The following is a 27,346-nucleotide window of genomic DNA, read 5'->3' on the forward strand; positions in this document are numbered from 1 at the left end:
ACAGACTATGGACTTAATGCATACAAATTATTTAAATATGGGCTATAACAGTTGTATTGATGTATAGCAACTTGAAATGCTCCCCTACAGCATGTAAAAAAATAATATAAGCTCTGGCGGACTTGGTTCTATTGTAGGTCGAGATCTCAGTTTCAGTGAAAATAATTGTGATTAGCATTTTTGCCATAATCGAGCCGCCCTACCTGTAACCTCTGACCCCTTTGTTGCACTGTTCCTTTAAGGGAAGAGGCGGGGCCATTAAAAACAGACCAATCAGAATGATACAAAGGTTAGAGGTTCAACCTCAGATTGATCCGTGAGGAACGCCACAGCTCACTTTCCTGTTTCTATCCTCTGTCCTGGCAGCTGATTGGTCGAGGCCGTTACGGCGCAGTGTTTCGCGGTTCTCTTAACGAGCGCTGCGTGGCTGCCAAACTCTTCGGCTCAGCTAACCGACAGAACTACGTCAACGAGCGCTCCATCTACTGCGTGCCGCTGCTGCAGCAGCACGACAACATCGCCCGCTTCCTGACCGCAAACGAGAGGACGACGGCAGACGGACGCCCTGAGTTTCTGATCATCATGGAGTACTACCCACACGTGAGTTCATCACAGCAGGTCTGAAGCTCGGTCACGGCGGGTCCCCGTGGACCCACTGGAGGACTGAGAGAGCCCAGTCCTCCGGTGGTGGTCAGGGGAGCAGATCTGGCCCAAAGCAGGTATGACAGGCCAAGCCCACTCAGAGTGAGTCTGACTGCTGAGGCTCAGCCATTGGTCAGATGACCTGGCTGAGCCTCAGGTGTGTTTGGACCACGTCTGACTGCATCTGCTGTCTGAGCTCTCCTGACCCTCCACATTCATGCCTCTAGCGCCCCCTCGGGGCAAACCTCACACATTCAGCTTGTCTGCTGTCGCCCTGTGGTGTAATGGGGTCTGCAGCCTGTGGGGGCGCCAGCAGCGCCTTCACACAGTCTCACAGTGCAGCTGTCAGCCTTCACCTCTGCTCTCCATTAGTCTGTTATTGTGCTGGAAGACGGCGCCTTCACACCCTCTTCCTGTCTGGAGCCTCTGATCTCACACACACACACACACACACACACACACACACACACACACACACACACACACACACAGACACAGATCAGCTTCCAAACCTCCGTCAGTCTTCAGATTGATTTCTTCCCTTCCAGGCAGCCACGAGCAGACTTTACTGTTTCGCCTCTTGAACCTGAAACACGCTTCAGATGACCTCACATCATTTTTACAATCTGCACCTTTCTGACATCATCAGGGCTCAGAAAGTTTCCCAACATGTGAAAACATGTTCAGACTCTTGTTATCAGTCTGTATCTCACACACAAACAGACACACACAGATGCAGTGATGTCTGGTCTGGTGGGTTTCTGCATTCCTCTGCAGCCCTCAGACAGTAATTACTTGTTTAAGTGTCTGCACTCACACACACACACACACACACACACACACACACACACACACGGTTCATCTTAAGGCTGAACATCAACCATGAAGTCGCCACTTTAACTTTCATCGTATCCAGTTACAGAGTGAATATATGGAGCTGCCAAGATCAACAAATAAATAAGTAAGAAATGGATATTAAAAATAAACGGTACCAACACAGAGCAGCTATCTGAACGCTGCTCCAACAGAGGTCGATTATCGTGTTAATAACTTTACCTCCTCACTACGTACGACTCTGGATACTGTAGCTCCGGTGAAAACTAAGGCCTCAAATCAGCCAACGAGCCAGCTTTAACGTTAACTAGTAATGACTTCATGAACTTCTTCACAAATAAAATTTTTATCATTAGAGAAAAAATTACCAGTAATCATCCCACAGATGTAATATTATCTACAGCTACTCTTAGTACCATTGATGTTAAGTTAGACTCTTTTTCTCCAATTGATCTTTCTGAGTTAACTTCAATAATTACTTCCTCCAAACCATCAACGTGTCTTTTAGACCCCATTCCTACAAAACTGCTCAAAGAAGTCCTGCCATTAATTAATGCTTCGATCTTAAATATGATCAACCTATCTCTAATGATCGGCTATGTACCACAGGCCTTCAAGCTGGCTGTAGTTAAACCTTTACTCAAAAAGCATCTCTAGACCAGCTTTTAAGTGGCCCCAGATCCTCCTGTCTCAGGTAAACCAGGCCCAACACAGGTGACCCCGCCCCCCATCTGATTGACCCGCTGACCTCAGGTCAGCCACACCTCCAGACTCCCTCCACACCCCCACCCTGCCCACCCACCGCACTAGTCATGGCCATGGTCTGAGTGACCCCCATCACTCACACAGACACCAAAGTCTTTTCTTTGAACTTGTTCTCTAACGTGTGCCTCAGTTCATATTTCTCCTGTTTGCTGCTGTCTGTTACACAAACAGTGAAAATAAAGGCCTGTTCTGTTCTGTCTTAGCTAATTATAGACCAACCTACCTGCACAGGCCAGGCAACATAATATTAAACCCTGTGATGTCACTCTGGGTCATGTGTGCGAAGGCAGCAAATGCTTTTGGTAGTGCAGCGTACAACACGCACCATCCATGCTGCAGGAACTTCCTGTAGTGTCAAAAAGATCAGGCAAAGCTGCATTTAAGGGTCAAACTGTGTGTGTGTGTGTGTGTGTGTGTGTGTGTGTGTGTACAGGGACTAATTTGTATGTATATATGTGTGTGTGTGTGTGTGTGTGTGTTGCAGGGCTGCCTGTCTCACTACCTGTCTCTCCACACTGTGGACTGGCTGACCTGCTGCAGGATGACTCACGGCGTGACCAGAGGCCTCGCCTTCCTGCACACTGAGCTGCACCGAGGAGGTAAGACGACCTCGTGTCGCTCGTGCAGAGTCATCCTCGTTTCTTCATCGCAGGCTTTGATCACACAGACAGGAAGAAACGGTGCCGCTCTCAGGGTCTATTTTCAGCAGCGGATTGGTCGGTGTGAGGAGCATCTGGAAACAGGTGCTGTGTCTCCCCCTGCTGGCTGGAACAGACCCAGTCTGCTGCTGTAGTTTGTTTGTTTAGACAACAAATGACATAAATGGAATACTGGAATAATAAATATCTAAATATTGGGATGAATGGTGCTGATTTTGAGGTTGGAGGATTAATTCTCTGACAGCAGAGGCTCGGGTGGATAATGGCCAGCTGTTTATGAACGTAATATGTGTCGTTGTCACATGAAAAGAAAGGATGATGTTTCTGATGAAATTATTTTTCTCTTTAACAGTAAAAACATTGAAAGGCTCAGTTTGTCATTCTTTCATGTTTCCATCGCTGAACGTGTGTCGGAGGAAACAGAACGCCTTCTTGGCTTCATCTTCCTGTTTGTGCTTTTCTTTCCTGCTGATATGTTTGTTTACCTGGTCGATTGTAAACAACAACAAACACGTGTACCCGACTGTCTCAGACCAGCACAAACCGGCCGTCGCCCACAGAGACCTGACCAGCAGGAATGTCCTGGTCCGGGCCGATCTGTCCTGCGTTCTCGCCGACTTCGGCCTGTCCATGAGACTGACGGGACCCCGGCCCTGTCGCCCCGGAGACGACGACACCATGGCCATATCTGAGGTCAAAGTTCATAAACGTTCGCTCTGATCTGATGTGCAGCTGAGGAATGAGCAGAGGGCGGAGCTGATGGATGGTGTGTTTGTGTGCAGGTGGGGACAGTGCGCTACATGTCTCCGGAGGTTCTGGGCGGAGCTCTAAACCTCAGAGACTGCGAGTCGGCGCTGAAGCAGGTGGACGTCTACGCTCTGGGTCTGCTGTACTGGGAGAGCTTCAGGAGGTGCTCCGACCTGTTCCCAGGTACGCAGCACGCTCACCTGCACACCGTCTGCTTACACACAGTAAAGTAGCACCACCTCAGCTGACAGCGTGTTTGTGTTCACTGCTCGCTCAGGGGAAGCGGCGCCAGAGTACCAGCTGGCGTTCCAGGCCGAGCTCGGGAATCATCCGAGCTTCGAGGACATGCAGAGCCTGGTGGTCAGAGAGAAACACAGACCCAGGTTCCCCGAGGCCTGGAAGGAGAACAGCCTGGTCCGTCTTTCAGTTTGATGTGGTCAGATTGCTCCACAGCCTGAACCTTTGAAGTTAGACAAAGGTTCAAAGGGTAATTCCCAAAAGTATTTTGGATGTAGAGTAATCCCAGCGTGTCTCTCACACTGTGTACTTTAGTTACTGCGCTCGCTGAAGGACACGATGGAGGACTGCTGGGATCAGGACGCTGAGGCTCGGCTCACCGCTCAGTGTGCAGAGGAGAGGCTCTATGAACTCACACTGCTGAGTACACACACTGCAGCACACAACCACAGGTACACACAGTACCACAGGTACACACAGTACCACGAGTACACACGATACCTGTGGTACTGTGTCACAGTAAATGCACAGTGTAAAACTGAGAGACAGGAAGTCTTGATTTCATGCCTTCCTGTCTGTCACTCAGGAATCTGTCTCATGGCCGGTGGCCTCCTCACGGTGGCTCCGCCTCCCCCTTCATTGAGGATCTTCATGTGGGCGTGGTCAGAAATCTCCAGGGAGATGACCACCAGGCATCATTCATCAAGACGACTGTGAATGGGGCAGAAGGCGGCGAGAAGAACAGGAACTCCATCAACTACGAACGGCAGCAGGCGCAGGTAGGAGCTCGGCCGCCATTAGAGAACACCTGAACAAACCGTTACCGTGGACGCGTCTCATCGCTCTGTGTCCGTCTGTCCGTCAGGCTCGGCTGTCCACAGACAGCAGCGTGTCCACCACCACCATCCTGACCCCGCCCACCTTACTCTGCACCATCTCTGAAACTCAGCACACAGGTAACAAACAGCCACGCCCCCGACATGAACCCAAACACCTCATTAAAGCAGCGAGCACAGCTCTGCTGCTGTGACCTCACATGTTTCTGCTCCCGCCGTCCTCCAGGTGGCGCCGTGCCCAGTGTCCCAGTCTGCCTGCATCTCACAGAAGAAGACCTGGAGGCCACAAAGCTCGACCCCAGAGAGGTTTTAACCTTGAAGTCTTTCTTCAGTTTCAGTGGCCTCCATCCCGACACACTAACATCTGCCAACATCTGTGTCTGCAGGTCGATAAGAACCTGAGGGAGAGTTCTGATGAAAACCTGATGGAGCACTCACAGAAGCAGTTTGGCTCCGAATCACAACCCACCGACGTGCTGCACCATCAGGTACACACAGCTGAGGGCCTGTACAGCGCGTGGCTGCCGATGAATGAACGTATCAGACGCTCATGCTTGTTGCTTTTGTTCCAGGTGAACAGCTCACCATCCACCTCTCATAGTGGCCTGCAGGCTGTTAGAGGTGTAGATAGCCCTCCTTCCTCCATCCACCCACTCCCCAAACAGCAGAATCTGCCTCAGAGGCCCACCAGTCTCCATCTGCTGCCCAAAGTCAAGGAGAGCGGCTTCACCTCGTCACGGCTGAAGCTGGGGAAGTTCAAGTCCAACCACCGACAGGTAGGGCTTAGATGTGACCGGGTTCTCCAGCTGATCCTCAGACAGCTTCGCCGTGACTCGACTCGGTGTTTCACCAGCTGAGCTGAAGCTGTATCAGGCGGGCCAACTGTGTCACTAATCCAAAATGCTTCATGTTCCAGGTGGAAACAGGTGTTGCCAAGATGAACACAGTGATGGTTGCTATGGCTGCAGAACCACACCTGGTAACCACGGTTACTAACAGCACAAACGTGAGAAGCAGTGCTGCAGCTGGAAGAGAGGTCCAGCCTATCACAGCGGCCGGCAGCAGTCACAGCGCAGGCGTCCCCACCCTGGTGACGAACGGTGTGATAGGTGGAGGTCGAACCAATCCGGCGGGGCCGCAGACGGAGGAGGAGGAGGGGACCATGGATGGAGGGGTGAGGGGAGGAGAGGACAGCCGTTTGAATCTCCTCAACTTCAGTCCTGATGAACATGAACCTCTGCTGAGCAGAGAGCAGCTTCCTGCTGAGAGCGAAGCCCCTCCTCCTGCTCATCATCGTCACAGCCGCGCTGGAAGCATCTTATCGGGCCGAGGCTCGAACTCCAACAACAACAACAACCGGCTAGCCCTGGCTTCATCAGCTGACCCTCCCCCAACTTCTGACCTGGAGCAGAAGGTTCAACTTTCTGCTCCTTCTGGTCTCCTTTCATCCAGCAAAGCCCTCTCACTGCAGGCCCCTCCCACCACCCACAGTCAAAGCGAAGGTGTGGATACAGGTCTGTGTTTCCAGGAAGACTCTGAAACCACGTCGACCCCCAGATGTGCCCAAAACTCAAAAGGTCACCCAGTGCGTTGTGTCACCGCTGCTTTGCCCCGAGGCTGCAAAGATTCTGACTTAACAAAAGCTTCAGTAAGCCAGACCTCACCAGCACCCGACGCCCCAACAGAAGCATTAATCCTCCTTCAGAAACCTTCATCACCAGGAACTCCAGGAGCTTCGTCTCCAGAGGAGCAAACCCTCGAAGCTTTGGGATCTGAAGATTCAGACACCACAGCTCCTGCAGAAGCTTCAGGTCCACAACTTGCAGGTCTCCAAAGTTCAGCTTTAGAGCCACAGACAGCAGGTCTGATGCGATCCCAGGTGGGACAGACCAAAGCCAGGAGACCTGAGCGGCCCTGTTCCCTGGACCTGTCCTCTCCCTGCACCTCCTCAGGTGAGTCATGTTTGTTCTTGAACTTTTAAACAAACTTATAAGCTGCAGGTTCCAGTTTTTCAAAACTGGCTCGAGCTGGACAGTCTGTAGCTGATTACACCGTGTACCACGACGTAACCAGGTCATCAGAGAAAAACTGATTACAGTGATCTGTCTCTAAACCTCAGTACAGTACAGCCGTCATTATCAGTGTGTCAGGGCTCAGTCAGATCAGTCGAAGGCTTGAACTCCAGGTTTTCTGTGAGGGATCTGCAGCATGGGTGACCTCTGCAGCTCCATGAAGATGCAAAAACAGTGCAAACTCCTCACATCTGTAACACTTTCTTCTCCTCAGATGATGCTTTGGTGGTGGATAACGGCAGTCTGAGCGCCTCAGGGGAGAAAATCAAGCGTCGGGTCAAGACTCCATACACCCTGAAAAAATGGCGCCCGGCCTCCTGGGTGGTTTCCACAGATACGGCTCTTGACCCGGACTTCGAGTTTGACGCCAGTAGCAGCCAGAACCAGTTCTCATCCGGTGTTTGTAGAGTAGGAAGTGTTGGCATGCCTAAATTAAACCAGTCCAAATCCAGCATTGCTGTCTTTTTGGTTGGAGGCGGCGCCACGGCGACCACCACCTCTGAGCCCGACGGGATGACCTGCTTCTAAAGCTATCCGAAGTTTGCTTTTCTTTAAGATCTCATTAATTTTCTTGCTCTTTGTCTTCCTCTTCTTTTGTTGTGGATAAACGAGTCGGTAGCTGATACCTGTGAGGCCCCCGCAGCTCCAAACCAGAACCAAACCCCGCAGAGCCGACTCGGAGCTGGATGCAAAATCCGTCCCTCAGCAGGAACTTTTCATCAAATGACAGAATTTAAATTCCTAGTATGTGTTTGTTCATGGACAGGACCTGTCCTGTGATCAGCTGACCTCTGACACGTTACCTAGATCAGGTTACCTGTGACGACCAAACAGTGGTGGTGTTGGTGATGAGGCCAAATGATTCTTCTGTGGCTGGTGGGTGTAGTCAGCTGTTTGTAGGGGGTGGGCTTGATCTACAGGAATCTCCGTTGGATATTGAAGGAATTCCTTTCCGGAATACTTTCAGGCTTCGAAGGACTAGTTGTAGCTGCGAGCCTAGAGATCTCATTTGGTGTCCAAATGAAAGAAGCTTCCAGCTCCACAGACTCACCCCCGGCTCAAGAATCTGAGTGTACCTAGAGTCTGTCGCCTCTTTATCTCTGCAGGTGTGTCACTGACCCTGTCGTAGGACTGAAGTGTCTCCAGCTGTGACTGCCAGTGTGGGTGGAGGTCTTCCCTCATGTTTCCTGTTGTGAGTAGGATGTGGCCGGCTGCTGAAGGGCATGGCCGAGAGCTCGTCGTAGGTCTGAGTGAGACATTCCCTTTGAGTTCTTTAGGCTTGTTTTCCTGCTGTGTCCTGTCCCACAGAGGGATCTGAATGCACTCAGCATCATCTTCTTTCACGTATAAGCGTTTGTGCTGCTGCTGCAGGACGTTGAACAGGACTAGCAGTGACTGTTTGGGTCTGACGTGGATCAGGGGTCGTCCCCTCTGAGAGCTCGATGCTGGCTGAGGCCTGAACCCAGCACAGACTTAAGAACTTCCCTGTTTTGGTAGAAAGGTTCATGCACCTCTGGGCTGGTAGTGCAGGTAGTCTGAATGACCAGAGGTGATGTTTTCAAAACAGCAGTCATATCTTTATGCACTTTAACAATGAAATTTATTTAGGGACAGACCTTATAAAGGATACCTGGTGCAATTTTAGCAGTAACATTGACGTATGTAGGACGTCGTGTCGGTGTTGGCGTGTCTTTGTGCGGTAGTGGTGTGATCTGAAGAGGCGTTTCTGCTTGAAACAGTCAATCTAGCTATGCAGCTGCTCACGATGCCTCCTGTTGACGGTCTGTTTGGTTCAATGTGCAACAGATCGACAACCTTACTGTTGGACAACCTTTATTCTTTTTTATCCGCACTTTGTTTTACCGAGCAGCCTCGACTGCCTTCAGAGGTCTGCTGCAGACAGCGCTGGGGAAAAGACGAGCCAGCGTCCCGTGGACTTTATTAAACCACGTGACCCGCGAACGTGACCTGCGAAACCTCGGCCATGTATGACCTTCTCAGGTAACAACACTGACGTCAGCAGGAACACCTGTTTGCTTTGTAAAATGATGAGCAGGAGATGAAACGAGGAGAAGAAGAGGACAGCAGCCATCAGACTGTACAGCTCAGACTTTGTTCCTGCTCATCACAACACGTTAGGTCTCATTTCCTGTTCCACCTCCAAGTAAACGCTTCCATCCTTTCAGTTTCAGACCAAAGGTGTAGCTGCTTCGAGCTGGGTGGAGGTCCGTGTGTAGGCTGTTTACACGTCACTCTTTCCTTTTGACTGTTCCAGGAAAACCAAATGTGCTCACATGTTTTACACACTAAAACATCTCTGTGCTTCTCAAAGAACATATATGCTAACAAACACTACTGCTACATCGTTACAGCAAGTAAATAAGCTCCGCCCATCAAAGACGTGGGTTTGTCACACCTATCGGTCCTTGGGCGCAGCTCATCATTGAGCACTGAGCACGTATGTTCTGCTGATTTCCATTTGATGTGTGCTCCTCGCAGAGTTCATGTAAACGTGGGCTCTGGAGTTTTACAGAAACAGGAAGGAAACAGAACTCTGCTTTCTTTGTCTTTATTTTTATTTGACTTTGCTTTGTGTTTCAGTTTTTTATACCAAACTGACTCTTTGCTCCTGTTTCTCCAAATGTTTCGATTTTTTATAAATGCACGTGTAACCTTTTACATTTATATGTGTTTATGTGACACTTCTCCTTTAAATGTGCACTTACTACAGGAAGTTATTCACATTTAGCACATTTCAAACTAACAATATTACAGCATCAGTGCAGTCAGCTGAAATATGATCATACTGTTAACTTTTATTGATGCCTTTCAAAATGATCTGTTTTGTTATGTCTGTGTTTTATACCGTTTGTACTGTTTTTAGATGCTGATGTGTGTATATTGTGTGGGTCATATCATGCAGCCTGACCGAGTGGAGGACTAGATGTAGATCTCTCACACTTACTGACTGAACCTGATTAACAAATATGAAAGCAGCTTTCTGGAGCCGGATTTAACCAACAGATAAATAATTAGTGATCATTTCCAGAGAACAAAGGCCATTAACTCGCTCAGACTTACTCTCTCCAGCCTCGATTAAAGAGCAAACCTTCAGAAAACACGCTCTATCAGCTTGAAGAAGAAGGCTTTTTTTCGGTCCAGAAAACCACGTCGGTCTCTGTGGTGTTACCGCCACCTCTGTGTGACGTAGCATTGGCTGAACAGCGCCCCCTGTGCCCACACGTGGTAATTACAGGTTTCCAGACAACATGAACCAGCAACAAGCACCTCAGATGTGTTTCAGTAGAATAAAACTGGTTTGTGTATACAGACTTTGGCTTAAAGCTAGCCAACAGGAAAAAGGCTGCCTGCGATTTTAATTTACAGTTATGAAGCCCCCGCTGCGTTTCTGTGCGGCGCACAAACGTCTCGATCGAGCGTTTCCTCTCGTGATGTTTGCCAGCTGAGCGATAGCCTCACGGGTAAAATGATTTTTGATGCTGTGACTTCTGTTTGTAACTCTGACTCGCAGCGTCTGAGTGGTGATGTCATGGTTTCTGAGAACAACGGAGATGTTAGCATAGCGCTGAGCTCCATCGTTACCACAGACAGTATAACAGACGGAAGTGATGAGGTCTGAAGCCTCTAGATCAGCGTGTGACATTTTGAAACCAATGTCCCACGCTGTATCAGTCCCGCCCTAAGAAAAGGGGCGGGACTGATACTGCTCACTCATTGGCTAACAATTTCTGAGCAAAAGTTTAAAAAAATGAATAAATTATAACATGAACATAAATTTTTATTCAGTTTGACATGAAACAATTGATGGAGCTCAAACTCGTTAGGGAAGTATTTACCGAGGTGACAGACGTCTACAGGACAGGAAGTCTTGTTGCACCCACAGCTGTTGCCCCCTGGTGGCCTTTAAAATGAGTGCAGGTTTAAGGCATTTCTGCTTTGGCAGCAGTTTTCAGTTGCGTCCATCTGTTATACTGCCTGTGAGAGTTAGTATGAGATGTAAACCTTACATTTAGATCTGGTCTTCTTACTGAAGCACCTGCAGAAACAACTGAAGCTGTGGACTGCTGGACGTTCTCCGTTCTCGTGGCGTTTAGCTCGTGGCTAGTGCTGATGCTGAGAATGTGGCGCTGTGCCGCCGCTGAGGTTCCCTTTAAAGTCTTTTACTGTAGCTCATGTAGTCCTCATAATGCTCCGAGATTAAGCTCTCCACCTGTACAAACACATTTAGATGAACATATTCAGCACATTTAGCCTGCTGCATGAAGGATCACATGACTGAAGTTCTGTCATTGGTTAGTTTGAACGTTCTGTGCTCCCGTGGTGGAGGAGTGGATGATTTAACCTGATAACCATCTGTGTGTATGATAGCTTCCAGTACTGTAAATACTCTGTGTACGTTCATATGGGACCAACTACCACAGTGTATACTGTATACATGCTCACAGCACCTCCCACACAGCATGCTGTACAAAGCTGCAGATTAAAGCTGCTGCTTCATGCTTCCATCCCCACATGTTGTATCTCCATGTAGACATAAAGTATCGCACGCTTCACTTCATCATGAAATAAAGAGCAGAGGATCCATGTTTGCACAAGTTTCATTTATTATGTGTACGTCCTGTGAGCAGGTGTTCATTAGCAGGTGACTGAAGTGTGAGAAACTGCATGATTGTGACTTACAAACATTTGTTTCTGTGCGTCTGCATTTCTCTAAGCGGGTTTTATGGAGTGACACCTGCAGACCAGAAGAGTTATCATTTGATATTTATAACATTTAATATCTGAGCGTTATGTAAACCTGAGAAAAATAAGAAAATACTGATGGCTTTTATTTGGTGGAGCTGGACATTTTATACAGACTGAAGTGGAGAGTGTGTCCTCAGTTATAAGGTACGGATTTTAAAAGATCTTCAAACAGAGTTTGGAGTAAAATAAAGTAAACATAAAAGAATAGAAAGAAACTTCCACACAAACTTGACTGTATAAACAGCTTTTATGTGTCATGTTTTATAGTTTCATCGCATGTTTAGGGTGAACAGAACACACATTACTTGATTTGGATTGTATTCTTTACTGGAAACCAATAAAAGCCTTTTTAATTGTTACTATTTTTAAGCTGCTCTCAACACCGTGTTTAGATTTTGAGCGTGGGAGGGGAATCTTAAATATGGCATTTTCTACTGGAGTTTGGCGGGAGTTACGTGACAATAGCGCAACGCAGTGGTGTAATGTCAGTATTGCAGAAGACCGGCTGTTGGCACCAGAAGGAAAGCGAAGCATGTTTTTGTTGTGGGCGGAGGGAGCCAGCTCGTATCAGTGGGCGGAGCTTGTCAGTCTGCAGACTAGTGATGTGCGATACCACTGATTCCCTTTCTGATCTGATACCAAGTAATATTGGTGGTATCGGCGATACTGATCTGAGACTTTGTACAAAAACTTATTTTTTTTTATTGTATCTTTTATTGCATCTCAAATTATAGCATCATAATGATTACAGGACATCAGATTACTTGTTCTTATCGCTTAATAATGCAGAGTTCATCATATAGTAATAAAAAAACTGAAGTTGTGCCTATTTGAACACCTTGCCTGCCCGCAGCACTAAAGGACTCCGCGAGAGACGTCTGGCTCACCCTAGCAGCATCGGTCCCGCTCCTCCTCTTCAGTTCGCCTCAACATACCACACAAAGATCACAACTCTCCTCAGTGACAACAAAACCTATGAAGCCTTAAAACGAGACCCCACAAACAACTACAAAAAGAAAGTTATAGCTTGCCTTCAGGACCTTGAAAGAGACAAAAATCATTGACCGCCTCACATATCATATCACTTTATCCAGGGGATGCCATACCCTGCATTTATGGACTTCCTAAGATCCACAAGGAAGGGGTCCCACTCAGACCCATTGTCAGGAGCATAAACTCAGCCACTTACAACATCTCGAAACACCTTGCTACCATCCTGCACCTCTTGTGGGGAACATCCCACACCACATCGAGAACTCCACCGACAACGTCCAGAAACTTACCCTGGATCCAGATGAAACCATGGTGTCCTTCGATGTAGTCTCCCTCTTCACTTGCATACCCACCACGGAGGGAATGGAGACTGTCAGCAAACAACTACAAGAAGACAGCTCGCATTAGCATAGCACTGTTAGCATGTTAGCTGTCCAACAGGAGGGAGACAAACATTAAATCACAAACATGACGATATTTAATACAAGAAATCATGAGTAGATCTAAACAGCAGATATATATTTAAATCAAACAGATAGCTTATTAAATGCTTCTTTTTACCTTTTAATCAAAGGTCCACACCTGAACCTGTGCTCAGGTGTTCCTCTAAAGCAGGGCTCTCAAGCTGTGGGCCACTACGGTGGCCCTGAGAGGCCAAACAGACTGCAACTTAAAAAAACACATCAGGAATAAGAAAAACACTGCAAAAGTACACAAAACTACGGAGCCCCCCAGGGGACATGGGAGAAAAAAAATTAGGGAGGAAAAAAAAAAAATTAGGGAGGAAAAAAAAAAATAAGACTGACTTTTGCGAGATCTCGCAAAAGTATTGCGAGCGCTCGCAAAAGTATTGCGAGATCTCGCAAAAGTTTTAGCCGCATTCTTCGGAGGCCGCCAGCTCGAAGCCGACCGGAGGTCGAGGCACGATGTGCCGGGAAAGCGGTGTTCCTCCCGGCTGTAGTAGGTCTCGACCTCCCGTTAGCTTCGAGATGGTGGGTGTCAGATCTCCGAAAACGTCGGAGCACTTTTGCAAATATGTGATGTCTTGTAAACCGAGCAGGTATCTGACGTTTACACAACTACATTCACGCCTCAAAATATCTTAAAAGTTTATTTTGTGACCCAGAAAGAGTAATATTACAACTAAGTAGCTGCCGCCATTGTTGGAATTCAACTTTTGCGAGATCCCGAGTTTGTTTTGCGAGATCTCGCAAAAGTCCGTCTTAATTTTTTTTTCTCCCTAATTTTTTTTTCTCCCATGTCCCCTGGGGGGCTCCGTACAAAACACAACGGAAATAGGAAAAAACACAATTGTTTCTGGGGAGACAATAACCCGACGGACCCGTTGCAGGAACCCAAAACACGGTAGGCGTGTTTTATCATGATCCATATCATACTGATGACGGATCTTTAGGCTAATAGTCAGGCTAACACTATTACCTCTCATCTTTTCTTTCCTCACAAAACTGATAGATCCCCCACTTCTTTCAATTCTTACTATATTTTGGTTCCTGTAACTGGTCCGTCGGGTTATTGTCTCCCCAGAAACACTTGTGTTTTTTCCTATTTCCGTTGTGTTTTGTGTGCTTTTGCAGCGTTTTTCCTACTGCTGGTGTTTTCTTAAGTTGGCGCCGTATGGCACTGTCGTCTCATTGGACGGCCACTTTAGTGTTCAAGTAGTACAAACAAAACAAAACAAGTAAACACCCACAAAGATTTCCTAAAATGTTTGGTTTTTTAAATTTCAAATATTGTATAAAAACACACACTTTTTTACCCCCCTCTTAACAAACTGAAGCCTTTCATTGAGTCACCAAATGAACACCTGGCAGCACTTCTGTTATCATTGTGTTCGTATTTAACAAAATAAAAGCGCAGACATAAGTGTACACATTAGTTGTGACTCTCACTGAGCTAACACACCCAATCCCTCAGCATGTTTGTGCTCTCTGCTCATGTTGCCTTCATATTCAATCAGTTTTGTTTTTTTAAAATAACTTATTTTAACATTGCACTCAACAACAAACAAATCCCCCCTAACAAAAAAAAGTCAAACATCAAACTGCGTTATATTTTTTCATGTCAATGTACGGGCCACAAGTAGGGGTGATACAGGCCGCGAGTTTGAGACCCTCTAGACTCACACCAAGCTGGCCCAATCACATCTTTGAGAAAACTCCCCTTACAGGTGGGATTGGCCCTTCAGAAAAAGAGTGACAAATGAAATGGATGGAACTGTGGCAGATGATGAAGATGGGCCCACTGAGGAAGACCTGTAGAGGCTGTGTGCAGCTGAAGCTAACAGTGGACTGTTAGCCCATTAAATGAGAGGTGATGGTCCACGTCTCTACACTGGAACATCAGACCTGTATGGCTCCTCCTGCAGGTGTATCTGAGCAGTCCCTCCAGAGCCTGGCTCCGGGGCATGGGGTCCTGGGCGAGATCATTAGGTTATTTGTTTAATTGGACTTAGTCTAATCCCACATTCACATTCATATTTCCCACGGAGACTCATCAGTCTGGTCCTGGTCGTGTAAACCGCTCGTAACTCGCCCTGATATCCAGGAGTTACTTTATTCTGACTGTTAAATATTACAAAACAACACTGACATGAAGGTTTGTTTTCTGTATGTGACAAACAACAAGCAACGGGCCACTGAGTAACAAACTATATAAAAGTCATTAAATAGAGCACAGTCCCATTAACTTCACTGAATTATCATGTTTCAATCCACCTGAATGTAATAATTATCTGAATGGGAAAATCGGGAGGAAATCCTCAGATCACTGTGAAAATGCTCCATCATCTCCACACAATAAATCCAGACGAGCGTGTGTGTAGTGCTGAAATCATGCTTTATTAAATCAGTAATGCACAAATCTCAAGGAGGAGGAAACAATTCTACATCAACAGATCAATGAACTCAAAGTGCAGGGCGAGACTTAACTGCTTTCTCTTCACGGGACATGAAGTCCCTGTGGCGAACGAAGGAGACCCTGACTACTGACACGGTGAAACGACTAAAAGCTACAAACACTCACACACACAAAGCATGTTGCTAACTGTCCTCCGAGAGACGGCGCTGCTTCTGCACAGAAGAGCCGGCTCTGACTTTCTCTTCACTTATTTGGCCAGGAGATGTTCTGTTTTCCAAAGCCAGGCCGGCCGTCCTGCGCCAGAAGCAGCGCTCTTCATTAAAATGATCTTAACGCTCCGAGTGCAGGCCGCTCACACTCGGAGCCGGTCATCAAATTGTGGTGGTACGACACAGTCGGTCAGAGCGCAAGGCCGTTTTGCGCTGCTTACACGAGGGTAATGAAAACAGCACTCGGGGTCTTACGCTCATGGTACAATTCATATGAAACTGTAATATCCCACGCTCAGGAGCGCGTCCAAAAAACAATAAAATACAATAAAAAACGTTGTCCTTCTGTTTCTGATTTATAACGTCAGCAGGGAACCTCTCTACCTGCCGAGGCAATCTTAAAGACTTCAACTTACCGTTGAGGCACAGATTTTAGTTTCTTGGTTTCACAGGGTATTCGTTCCAGCGGAAACTTTCTCCTGTTCAAACATTTGTTCTTTTGTTTCAGTTAATATTATATTGTCATAAATAACAATGCATACATTTCCCATAACCGTTAAATTCGGCTATATACATTATGTACATGTCACAGAAACGTCTGTCAAAAATCCTAAGTCATAACTGTCCAATATGGCACATTTTATAACAACTTTAGACTTTAGTCTAGTTTGGCATAAATCAATGTCAAAAATAGTTCATATTTACAAGAACAGAAATCCAGATCTTTATCAAGTAGGATTATTGGTGCTGCGTCACTAAATAAAGAGGTTCTGGATGAGGGAAACGGGGGGCGTGAATTGACTTTGTCTTCCTTTTTACATGGACCGAATGCGAATGTTGACGGTTGCAGAGTCGGAGCCGAGCTCGTTGGACAGTCTGAGGGTGTACGCTCCGGCATCAGCCTCCTTCACTGCAGAGATCACGAGGGTGGAGAGGTCAGTGGTATTCTCCACGTGGTATCGCTCATCCCCATTGGGGAGCGTCCGACCTGAGCGGACCCACTGGACAGAGGGTGTGGGGTCTCCGGAGAACATCCCCACTACGGTTAGAGACTTCCCTGGCTCTGCACACACATCCTCTGGAAGAGCTTCGACCTTTGGTGGAGTGCCTGTTAGAGAAGAGAACGCTGGATGAAGACTGTTACGGTCAAAGGCTGTGTGAGAACAGCAGGCTGCTGGTGACAACCATGTGTTTGTCTTCCCTCGTATGTTGTTGCAAACATGTCAGTGCAGATATTTGAATCATAAGCTGATGATAACAGTGAGAGGAGGAAAGGAGAAATGCCACAATGCTTTCACCATTACAGTTGCTGTCACACAGAAACTCATTCGGGTCCTGCTGTCTGAGTTTACATGCACATTTTGAAAGTCGTCTCACCTCTTTTAATCCCCGTGGTGAGGGCCTTCAGTGAGGACGAGGACTCGGCATGCGTATGAGCAGACATTTCCATCATCGTGCTCCTGGAGCTCATGGAAACCACCGACTCGGCCATCGTGGCTGACATGCTAGTCGCAGACATGCTCTCAAATGAAAACCCGGCAGCAGCAGAGCGGGAGCTGCTGCTGACACTGCTGGCCTGCATGGAAGCTGCTTCCATGTGAACTGAGGAGGCCATGAATCTTTTCTGCATGCTCGCTGCAGTGTCAGTAGAAGCTCTTTGTTCTGCGATTATAATTTTTGTCGGTTCTTCAACAAGAGCTGTAAGGATGCAGATGACAAGCACATGGCTCATATCACAATGTGCACAGTTACTGCAAACCATTTGCGTACACTGAGTGTAAGCTGAGGATGCTCAAGTGCCTTGGATTTCCACTAAATAGTGGCTTTGGTGCAGTCCAAGACTCATTAGCATACAAGCTAATTAAACACACTGTGACACGGTGGCTGAAACGCAGCGGCGGTAACTTACTGAGGACGTTGAGGGACGCAGTTGCAGAGCACTGTCCAAACTGATTTTTGGCCTTTACTGTGTATTTCCCACTGTCTGCAACTGTGGCTTCACGTATCTCCAGAGTATACACATTCTTAGAGCGGCTCAGTTTCAAGTTTGATGTGACAGATATCTGCAAACAGTTAAGTAATTTAGAATTGGCTTAAAGACTAATTCAACTGGCTGATTTCCATAAATCTTCTGAAGAAAACACTCACAATCATGTTGTCTTTCAACCACTCCGCTTCAGGAGAAGGCTCTCCTGCAATTTCACACATGAATTTCACATTTTGTCCTTCATTAACATTCTGGGACCTGGGCTGCACCAGAAAATGAGGCGCGTCTGATCGCTTGGTGGTGACCGTGGTGTTAAACTGACACCGGACCAGTCCTCGCTGTGTTTGCGCCTCACACGTGAGGATCCCCTGCTCATGCTCAGTCACCGTCCTGATGGTTAGGGTGTGGTCACTTCCAGATACTCCATATCTGTACTGCTCCGAGTTGGTCAGTTCAACCCCATTTAGGATCCATCTGACGTCAGAGGCACCAGGGACGCTCGCCCTCAGTGTTAGAGACTGGCCCTCTGTGATCGACATCTGGCTGTGGGAGGTCTTCACCTCCTTTACAGAAGACGAGATTTCTTCATGGATCATTTCTCTTTTTACAACTTCCTCAGAGATTTCAGCTTTTGTTTTGGAGCTCTTTGAGCCTAGAAAAGACATAAGAAAGACATTATGTCAGGAAAGAGTTTAAACTAGGCATGTCAAACTCATTTTACAGCCATCTCCACATGATAACGAAAAAGCTGCTGTGATAAAGAAAGAAATCTGTCAGCACGACTCTTTGGAGTTAAATGGGAGAACACGCATGAGGTTTAAGGCCTGGACCTTTTGTCCAACACAATGGAAAATGGATGGCTGAGAATAAAAATGGGTATCACTTTACCCAGCTCCTAATTTTTAAAAATTTTGCAGTCGCCAATTTCACTGAAATGCAGACGTAATTTTGACACCTCTGGTTTAACATTTGTAGGTGTACAAATCAGGTGTAGACTTACCTTGTACACTGACAGTACACATAGTTGAAACTGCTCCAGCGCTGTTTGTAGCAGTGCACTTGTACACCCCACTATCAGAGGCCTCCAATTCATAGATCTCGAGATGAGCTGAGCCAGAATCCTCAAATAACTCATACTTTCCACCTTGAGACAAAACCTGCCCATACAGAAAATATGACTGGATTTCTAAATAAGGTAAATATGATGCATTTCCCTCAAATATTATTAAAAACAAATTCTGGAATAGTTCAAGTGTTTGATTAGGTTACCTTTCCATCCTTCATCCACGAGATTGTAGGTGTGGGCTCTCCTGTCAACTTTACTGACAGCTTCACAGCAGAATCACAGTACGCTGTGATGTCACTCAGCCCAACAGAGAAGGACGGCTTCTTTCCAAGAGGCGGTGACATCACTCTCTTTGGCTTGATTGGAGAAATCGCTTGTTCCTTCTGAGATGTGACTGGGGATTTGGGAGTAGGAGATTTTGGGGTTGGAGATTTGGGTGTTGGAGATTTTGGTGTTGGGGATTTTGGTGAGACTGGAGACTTCACTCTCTGTGGTGACTTGACTGGCTCAGGGGATTTCACCCTCTGGGGAGATTTGACCGGTTCAGGGGACTTTGCAAGAGGGGATTTAGCTTCTGGAGAAGTTATTCTGGGAGGGGCAACCACTTTCTCCTTTGACTCAGACTTCCGGATGGTCAGGGTGAAATGGGCTTCTTGTTTGCCTCCAGCGTTTTCGACTAAGAGAGTGTAGCTGCCTTCATCTGACATCTCAACAGAGGAGATCTCAAAGGAGGAGTTGTACTGAGTAGACACAATGTGGTGTCGGGCAGAGGGAGCAACAACTGCTCCTTCACGCAGCCAGCTTATAGAAGGTGCTGGTTCGCCATCCACATCACATTCAAATCTGGCAGTGTGTCCCTCCTCTAAAGTGAGGGACTGTGGCTTAGTCAGAATTTTGGCAGGGACACTGGGCTTCTCCTTTGGCTTCTCAACAACAGTAGTGGTCTCCTTCACAGTCTCAGTTACAGCTTCCGTTACTGATGTTTTAGAGGATGAGACGTGATATACCTCTGTTTTGGTCATCTCTGGCAGATGGGCAGATGGAGGCTCCTCATCTTTGCGAAGTGAAGAGAAGGCAGCGTATTCATCTGCTACATCTAGTGTGGCATAGTCAGAAGTCTCTCCTTTGGCATTCTTGCAAACCACACGGTAGGTGCCAGAATCTTCAGTCATACAGTTGATGATCTGGAGAGTCAGGACTCCACTGATGTTGGTCATGGTATATTTGCTGCTCCCATGGATTTGTTTTCCATTGTGGAACCACTTGACCTCAGGTTCAGGTTTGGCCTGGATATTCAGGGTAAATCTTGTGTTGGACCAATAAGGTACACGATGAGATCGCATCCTGACAGTAATCCGTGGGGGATGGTCAAGGCTGAAGGGTGCTTGTGTCACCACCTCAACCTTTCTCTCTACAGATCTTCTCTCTGATCTCAGAGCCTGCTTTCTCTCCTCATACCTGGACATGAAGTCAACCTTAGGGAGTGTCACATCTGTCTTGACAGCCTTTTCTGGGGTAGGGGATCTTTTCCTCACGGGCTCTGGGAGCTTTTTGATTGGTTTAGGGATATATTCTGAGGTAAAAGCTGTCAGGTGCTCAGATTCTGTGACTTCAGAGATTCTTGAAACAGCAACAGTGCTTTCCTTTTGTGAGATTCGTGTCTTCTCCTCAAACTCCATTCGTTTGAGTTCACTCTTGTAAGAGGTGATTCTCTGAGCAGTCGTGTGTGGCCGCAGCAGCTCCTGGTCCTCTCGTTCTTCATACACCCTCTGCTTTTGTCTTGGAGGTTTATAAGTTGTTTTGTCATGGCGCTGGCGGAGATCAACAAAACTTGGGCCAGCCTCATATTTGGATGGAATTCTGTAGGAATCATATCTGTGAACTTCTTCTTCCTCTTCATCTTCACCGTAGGTCCTTCTAGGAGATGAGGGACGCAGGGCAGACAACTCAAAGCGAACTGGACTAAGGCTAGGTGGAGAAGCGGAGTAGCCAAGCTCCAGTTCTTCCTCCAGACGAAGCCTCTCCTCCTCAGTTCTCTTCATGGACAGATACTCATTCACAGGAAGCAGCAGCTCCTCATCTGACAGGTCACCTAGAGACCTCCTCCTGATTCTGTGGTAGGTCTCCATCTCAGGAGAAGGAGTGCGATGCCTTGCTGGCCTCACAGTCTCCAAGTCATCCTGAGTCATAGATGAAATGCGCCACTTTGGCTTATATTGGTCCTTAATCCTGATTGGTACCTCGTAGAACTGCTCCCACCGAGACAGACGGATACGCTTCATCCTTTTCTGTGGGATTTTCTCCATTGGCTCAGGGAATTCATACTGATCCCGCAATTTCTTATACCATTTCATGTCAGAAAGAGGTTTGAAGTGTTTTATTTCTACATCTTCTTCAAGAACAGCTGGGTTAACGATACGAGGTGTGGGGACAACATAGGGCATACGCAGTCTCTTCTCATCTGCTCTCTTCTTCCTCTCCTCTTGCTCTTTCTGTATCTCAGCTTCAGTCTTCTCACCCTTCTTAGTTGTAACAGCAGGTTTAAACATGGTGGCGGCTTCCCTGACAGCTTCTACTGCTGCAGGTGGTAGGGGGGTGACAACAGTGCCAGCCAAAATCTGAGAGAGCCTAACTTTTTTGTCTAATTCTTCCTTTCTGGCAATCTTTTGCTTCTCCTTTTCACTGGGCTCATATTCCTTCTTTACATGAGCGGTGCGCTCCACTTTCAGTGTGGCCTGGCAACTGGCGGATCCAGCAGAGTTGGTAGCAGTAACTCTGTACACACCAGAATCCTCAGGAAGAGTGTCCTTCACATGAAGAATGTAGTAATCCAGGCCCTCATGGACAACCTCGATGGATGGTCCAAAGGCTAAAGGCGTGCCATCCTTCTCCCATTTCAGTGATGGACGACCAGATACTCTGATCTCAAAACGTATGTCCTGGCCCTCCTTACAATCGATATTTGCAAGCACACGTTTAAACATGGGCCTCAGGGTGAGATCTGCTGGTTTAGGTCGAGGAACAACAGTGAGACGAGCCTTGCAGCTGTCATCCCCATACCTGTTACGGGCCACAACGCTGTACTCTGCATCATCTTCGGTCTCCACATTGTGGATAATCAGCTGGTACAAGCCCTTGTCACTGATGAAAGTGTATTTCCTTTCATCATGTCCAGGGATAAGCTTTTGTCCAGATTTGTGCCAGATGACACGAGGTTCAGGGTGCACAGTAATGGTAACACCAAAGCGCACATCCTCACCCATATAAGCTGTATGGTTGACCAGAGGAAGTGTAAACTCTGGTGGCTTCTGAAGCATTCTGGCAGTATCTACTCTGCGCTTTGTTCTCTTAACCACACGGGCAGTGAAGAAATCGCGGTAAGACCTAACACTGCTGATAAACAGCTCAGCGTAGGCACTGTCCTCACCATACTCATTTACAACCTTGCATCTGTACGTGCCATCATCTGCTCTTGTGACCTTATTGATGGTGATTACTGCCAGACCATCTTCATATTCAATTTCATACTTGTCACTAGCTTCAAGTTGCTTGACACCACAGTACCATGTTACTTCAGTAGTGCTATCATAGTTGTCAATGTTGCAAATGAACTTCACGTTGTCACCCTCATTCACCACTGCGTGGCCAATCTGCCCTGCAAGAGGACCATGTTCAAATGGTGCAATTTTCACCTTCGCAACAAAGACGCCACGCTGAGACCTAATGGAACCCCCGCTAGCCACACGGGCACCAGAGACAACAGTGTTCCACTCTTTCCTCACCATTGTCTGGCAGTATCTCTTGTGCCTGCCAGTTGGGATTGCTCTGGCACTGATCTCCTCTGCAGGTTTGGTGAGCCAAGGATGTGCCAGTGCCTCAGCTGCAGTCATCCGATGCTTACGCTCCTTTGTCATTAAGCGGTCTGTGAAGTCTAGTGCTTCGACACTGACTTGCTTGAAGGATTCATCATCATAGCTGTAGGCTGCACTGGAAATGTTGTCGATCGTCTGTTGGTTGGTTTCAGCTGTGAACGGATTAAGGCCACTGAGAAGCACATAGGCGAGAACACCAACCGACCACATGTCAGTGACTGTGCTAACCATGTCACACTGGTGGATCTCAGGGGCAGCATACTCTGCTGTGGTATATTGAATCTTGATTTGGTCTCCAGGAGTCAGGTGTCTGGACTGTCCCAGCTCAATAATCTTCACATTCGAGCTGGTTCTAGTAGTGTATATAATATTCTCAGGTCTGATATCAAAGTGTCCATAACTCTGAGTGTGAAGGAACTCAAGAGCTGAGCAGACTTGCCTGATGTAGTTAACAATTTCACGCTCATTAAGTTCAAACTCTGCTATACTGAGGCGCTCAAATATGTCAACACCTGAGATGAAATCATAGATCATCACCAGCTCCTCCGGGCTGTCGAAGGACTCGTGGAGGAGAAGGTAATTAGCATGTCTGGCCAAATTCAGTGTTGCAATTTCTTTCTTTACTAATGTCTGATCAGCACCTCTCACTTTGACAAATTTAGCCATGTAAGTCTTTTCAGAGCTAATTTCAACACAGCGGTGGACAATGCCGAACTGCCCTCTGCCCAATTCCTCTGCAATGGCAAATTTGTTGTGCAGATTCTTGGCATCAGAGTGTGGAGCCTTGCTCCTGGGGACATATCCTGTATCATCAACCTCCCTGTCATAGAGCAGAACTCGGGATTTGTCCTCTTTTGTCATGACAGGTCCGCTTGACTCAGATGGGGCACTCTGTCCAAACTTGTTTTCAGCAATAATTCTGAACTGATAGCTCGTTCCGCCAAACAGATTGGTAACTGTGTAATGGGTGTCACGGGACTGGGCAACACGCTGCCACCTCTCAGCTGTGGTGGGGCACTTCTCAATGATATAGCTGATGACCTTACTGCCACCATCATTTGCTGGTGCCACCCAGTTCAGTGTCACAGAGTCTCTCGCAACATCACTGGCTTTGACACCACGTGGAGGATCAGGCACATCAGCTACATCCAGCTCAACTGTTTGCTGGTCAATGCCAAATCTGTTCTTGGCACAGACGATGTAAAAACCAGCGTCCTTCTTCTCCACTCCATTGGGAAACACCAAAGAAGTGAATGATCTGGTGACAATGACCTGGTAGTGTCCATTGCTGTCAATTAGATCTTGTCCTTTTTGCCATGTGATGACAGGATCTGGTTTTCCACTGAAAGGAATCTTGATATTAACCACCTCTCCACGCAGGGCAGGGATGGCTTCCTTGTCCTTCAGATTCTTTGGCAGGTTGATCTTGGCAGGAACTAGAAATCAGGAGAAAGTTGTTTGAGATTTCATGATATATATGAATCTAAATAGCTCTTATAATTACATTATTTTTTGTTTTTTACATTCCATAGTTATTTTTTTGTGTAAGACAGCATTTCGGAGCTTACTTTCAACATCCAGAGAGACAGTGGCACAGATGGAGCCTCCCTGGTTGGTGGCCCTAATCTGGTAAACAGTAGAGTCTTCCTCGTCAGCCTCTGTGATGACCAGCTGGTGGTAACCTCCCTTAAACTCCTGGATCTTGATCTTCTTTCCATCAGAATGGACCTCTTTTCCTCGTCTGAACCATTTAATTACAGGCTTGGGCTGTCCTGTAATCTTACAGACAAGGGTAGCATTGCTCTTGTACTTGACACTCATGTTCCTCAGCTCCTCCTTAAAGGCAGGAGCACGGATCTCGACAGCTGCGGCTGGAATGATGGGAGTGGTCTCCTCGCTATAGTCACTTTGCCCTCCAAGATTCTCGCATTTGACACGGAAGATGTGCTCAACACCCTCGGTCAGGCGCTTCACAGAAAAGACTGTTTGTTTGATTTCATCTGTGGTCACTGGAGTCCATTCAGTCCATTCCCGCCTGTCCTTTTTGTTCTTCTTCTCCAGGTAGTAGCTCTTGATCTTGGATCCACCATCACTGAGAGGGGGTTTCCAGGAAACCACGCAGGAATCCTTAGTAATTCCAGAAACAACTGGTGATAGAGGTGGCGATGGTCTCTCTGTGAAAGGAATATATATTTATGAAACCACTGGCAGTATTTCGCATCTCTGTATATGTGACCCATTGTGAAATATTGCCTTTTATTAAACATACCCAGCTGACTCTTGATGAGGATCGGGCAAGTGAGCTCCAGCGGCTCGCTGTTGCCATAGCGATTCTGGGCATAGACCCGGAAGAAGTATCCAGCACTCTCGATGAGGTTGGGCACACGGCAGGATGTGCCATTGATGGATGACGACACCAGTTCCCACTCTGAGCCCTCCCTGTCCTCACGCTTCTCCACAATATAGTTCGTAATCATGCAGCCACCGTCATCTTTGGGAGGCTTCCAGCTGATGATCACTGAGTTCTTCAGCAGGGCATCCAGAACAATGGGACCCTGAGGTATATCAGGTTTGTCTAGGAATAGAGGTATGATATATTTACAAATTGGATAATTTCACGCTTACAAATGTATGCATTGCTGCACTTTCCTTCCCACTGTCGCCAAAGTGCTTGCTTGTAGGGGGTCATACAATTGTTGGGTTTTTCTATGTATGTATTATTGTAGGGTCTACCCTACAATATAAAGCACCTTGAGGCGACTGTTGTTGTGATTTGGTGCTGTGTGAACAAAACTGAATTGAATTTCTGGAGGTAATTAACATAGAACATACCGTAGATTTCAACACTGAATGCGGTGTCAGCTCGGCCAAAGTGGTTGTGCAGTCTTATTCTGTATTTGCCTCCATGGACTCTGCGCTGCACGTTCTTGATGACCAGATGTGTGTAGTGCTCAGTGGTCTCAATGCTTATATCTTCTGTGTTTTCCAGAGTCTTTGCCCCATGCAGCCACATGATCTTTGGCTCAGGACGGCCAATGTAAACAGCATGGATACGCAGAGTAGTTCCGAGGCCAGCAAAATGGATTTCCTTCAGTGGGTAGTCAGGGTGGAATGATGGCGCCGCCTCCAAAACCAACATGCCTGTGGTCTCTGCTTCTCCAGCGTCATTGATGGCCTTGCAGGTGTATTCGCCTTCATCTTCCTGCTGGTCAGTCATAATTGACAGGGAGTGGTTGCGGCCGTCAGAGCTCATCTCGTACTTGCGAGACTCGATAATTTCCTTGCCTGCATGATACCACTTTATTTCAGGAACGGGTCTTCCAATAATCTGGCACTTCATAACTGCAGGCTGGCCAAGTTTGGCAGTTACTTCATCCATTTCTTTTCTCAGGCTTGGTTTAGTTTCAGCTGGAAAAACAAAACAAAGAAGCATATTTTAAAAAAAAATAAACAGCACACTCTATATATGGTAAGTCTGTCTAAATATGTCTTTTTCATACTGGTTATTTGTTTTGTAATAGTATTGTATTGAATTATAACATTATAACTTATAACCATACCCATGGATATGGTCTGTACCAGTGTGCATACATTGTATATAGTGGTATATCACTAGTTGCCAAATAGGAATGTTTCTAGGTATTATCCCTGTAAATAAATATAAATTTAATAATAAATATATTCTTAGGTACTCACAAGTCAGCTTGGTTTTGATACATGTGGCAGTCCTACGAGGCCTGCTCATTCCCGTCTCATTCTCAGCAAACACCCTGAATTCATATTCTGTGGCCTCAGCTAGTCCACGTGCCGTGAACTCCTTTTCCTTAAGTCTCTCCTTGTTACACTTTTTCCAGGTGCTCTCTGTGGACTTCCTGTATTCCAACCAATAGCCCAGGACCTCCTTTCCACCATCACACTCTGGAGCTTGCCAGCGGATTGTTATGTTGTTGTTACTCACGTTCACTGTGTCAATTTCACCTGGTTGACTGGGCTTGTCTGAAAGGAGAGAAAAGGGTGAGCCTATTTAATGTTTTTTTTCTCTTTTTAAAACACAGCGAGAGAGCCTACCTACCTACTTCAATATACTGACAAGATCAAGTAATCGATTGTACAACTGCAACTCATTACACTGATTACATAAGTTTACATAAGATTGTAATGTAATGTAATTTAAACACATCTGTTTAAAATCCCTCAGCGACCTAGTGCCTTTCACTTCTAACATTGGTTGCCAAAGACCAATCACGGGTTAGTGATTAATGCTAGTAATGCTAGCTCAAGGCCCCCTCATGTTTCTAAAATGTGTGCTTATTGGGAATACCTAAATACAAAAGGTTTCACAAACAAATGTAATGCCAAAATGTGTGAAATTCCAGATGAAAGTTACCCACTTCTAGTTTCTGAAAATTTGCATGTGGCAGAAACAAACCCCAAACCTAACAAAAACGTTTAAGGACATGAGACTCACCGAATGGATCTTTGCATGTGACTGGGTCCGACACAGGACCTGCCTCACTCTCGCCTATGTCATTGACAGCAACAATGCGGAACTGGTAGTCCGTATCTGGGGTGAGTCCAGGTAGAGTAAACATGGTGGAGGTTATCTTGGCCTCATGACGGGACCATGTTTCAGCAGACACCACCTTGTACTCAACAAAGTAACCAGTGATAGCAGATCCTCCATCATCCTTTGGTCTGGACCATGCAAGTGCCACTGAGCTCTTGGTGACATCCATAATCTCTGGTGGGGTAGTTGAAGGCTCAGGGGAACCTGATTTGAAAG

At 46.8% G+C, this 27,346-nt stretch overlaps 2 protein-coding genes across 4 annotated transcripts in view; one reads left to right on the plus strand and one right to left on the minus strand.

Moving 5' to 3' along the window:
• The window catches only part of LOC102296050 (bone morphogenetic protein receptor type-2), a 25,803-nt gene extending 14,406 nt beyond the window's left edge, over nucleotides 1–11,397 (plus strand). Inside the window, exons 7-19 of the mRNA XM_014341218.2 lie at nucleotides 367–600; nucleotides 2,726–2,840; nucleotides 3,433–3,593; nucleotides 3,683–3,830; nucleotides 3,925–4,061; nucleotides 4,200–4,336; nucleotides 4,471–4,663; nucleotides 4,750–4,840; nucleotides 4,947–5,026; nucleotides 5,107–5,208; nucleotides 5,293–5,496; nucleotides 5,637–6,672; nucleotides 7,007–11,397. Of these exons, the coding sequence (XP_014196704.1) occupies nucleotides 367–600; nucleotides 2,726–2,840; nucleotides 3,433–3,593; nucleotides 3,683–3,830; nucleotides 3,925–4,061; nucleotides 4,200–4,336; nucleotides 4,471–4,663; nucleotides 4,750–4,840; nucleotides 4,947–5,026; nucleotides 5,107–5,208; nucleotides 5,293–5,496; nucleotides 5,637–6,672; nucleotides 7,007–7,320 (2,952 nt within the window). The 3' untranslated portion in view covers nucleotides 7,321–11,397. The remainder of the gene's footprint in view (nucleotides 1–366; nucleotides 601–2,725; nucleotides 2,841–3,432; nucleotides 3,594–3,682; nucleotides 3,831–3,924; nucleotides 4,062–4,199; nucleotides 4,337–4,470; nucleotides 4,664–4,749; nucleotides 4,841–4,946; nucleotides 5,027–5,106; nucleotides 5,209–5,292; nucleotides 5,497–5,636; nucleotides 6,673–7,006) is intronic.
• A 3,994-nt stretch (nucleotides 11,398–15,391) lies between these two features.
• Nucleotides 15,392–27,346, minus strand: part of ttn.1 (titin, tandem duplicate 1) — a 176,118-nt gene continuing 164,163 nt past the window's right edge. For all 3 annotated transcript variants that reach the window (XM_042213665.1, XM_042213663.1, XM_042213662.1), the window contains 11 exons: nucleotides 27,032–27,334; nucleotides 26,260–26,559; nucleotides 25,396–25,971; nucleotides 24,833–25,138; nucleotides 24,132–24,737; nucleotides 18,895–23,999; nucleotides 18,626–18,782; nucleotides 17,787–18,277; nucleotides 17,548–17,701; nucleotides 17,016–17,336; nucleotides 15,392–16,746 (listed from right to left, as the gene is read on the minus strand). In XM_042213665.1, the coding sequence (XP_042069599.1) occupies nucleotides 16,454–16,746; nucleotides 17,016–17,336; nucleotides 17,548–17,701; nucleotides 17,787–18,277; nucleotides 18,626–18,782; nucleotides 18,895–23,999; nucleotides 24,132–24,737; nucleotides 24,833–25,138; nucleotides 25,396–25,971; nucleotides 26,260–26,559; nucleotides 27,032–27,334 (8,612 nt within the window). In that variant the 3' untranslated portion in view covers nucleotides 15,392–16,453. The remainder of the gene's footprint in view (nucleotides 16,747–17,015; nucleotides 17,337–17,547; nucleotides 17,702–17,786; nucleotides 18,278–18,625; nucleotides 18,783–18,894; nucleotides 24,000–24,131; nucleotides 24,738–24,832; nucleotides 25,139–25,395; nucleotides 25,972–26,259; nucleotides 26,560–27,031; nucleotides 27,335–27,346) is intronic.

This window comes from Haplochromis burtoni, unplaced genomic scaffold (assembly GCF_018398535.1).
Source record: "Haplochromis burtoni strain Fernald_Lab_line unplaced genomic scaffold, NCSU_Asbu1 Contig_465, whole genome shotgun sequence".
In the NCBI taxonomy this organism is placed as follows: Eukaryota; Metazoa; Chordata; class Actinopteri; order Cichliformes; family Cichlidae; genus Haplochromis; species Haplochromis burtoni.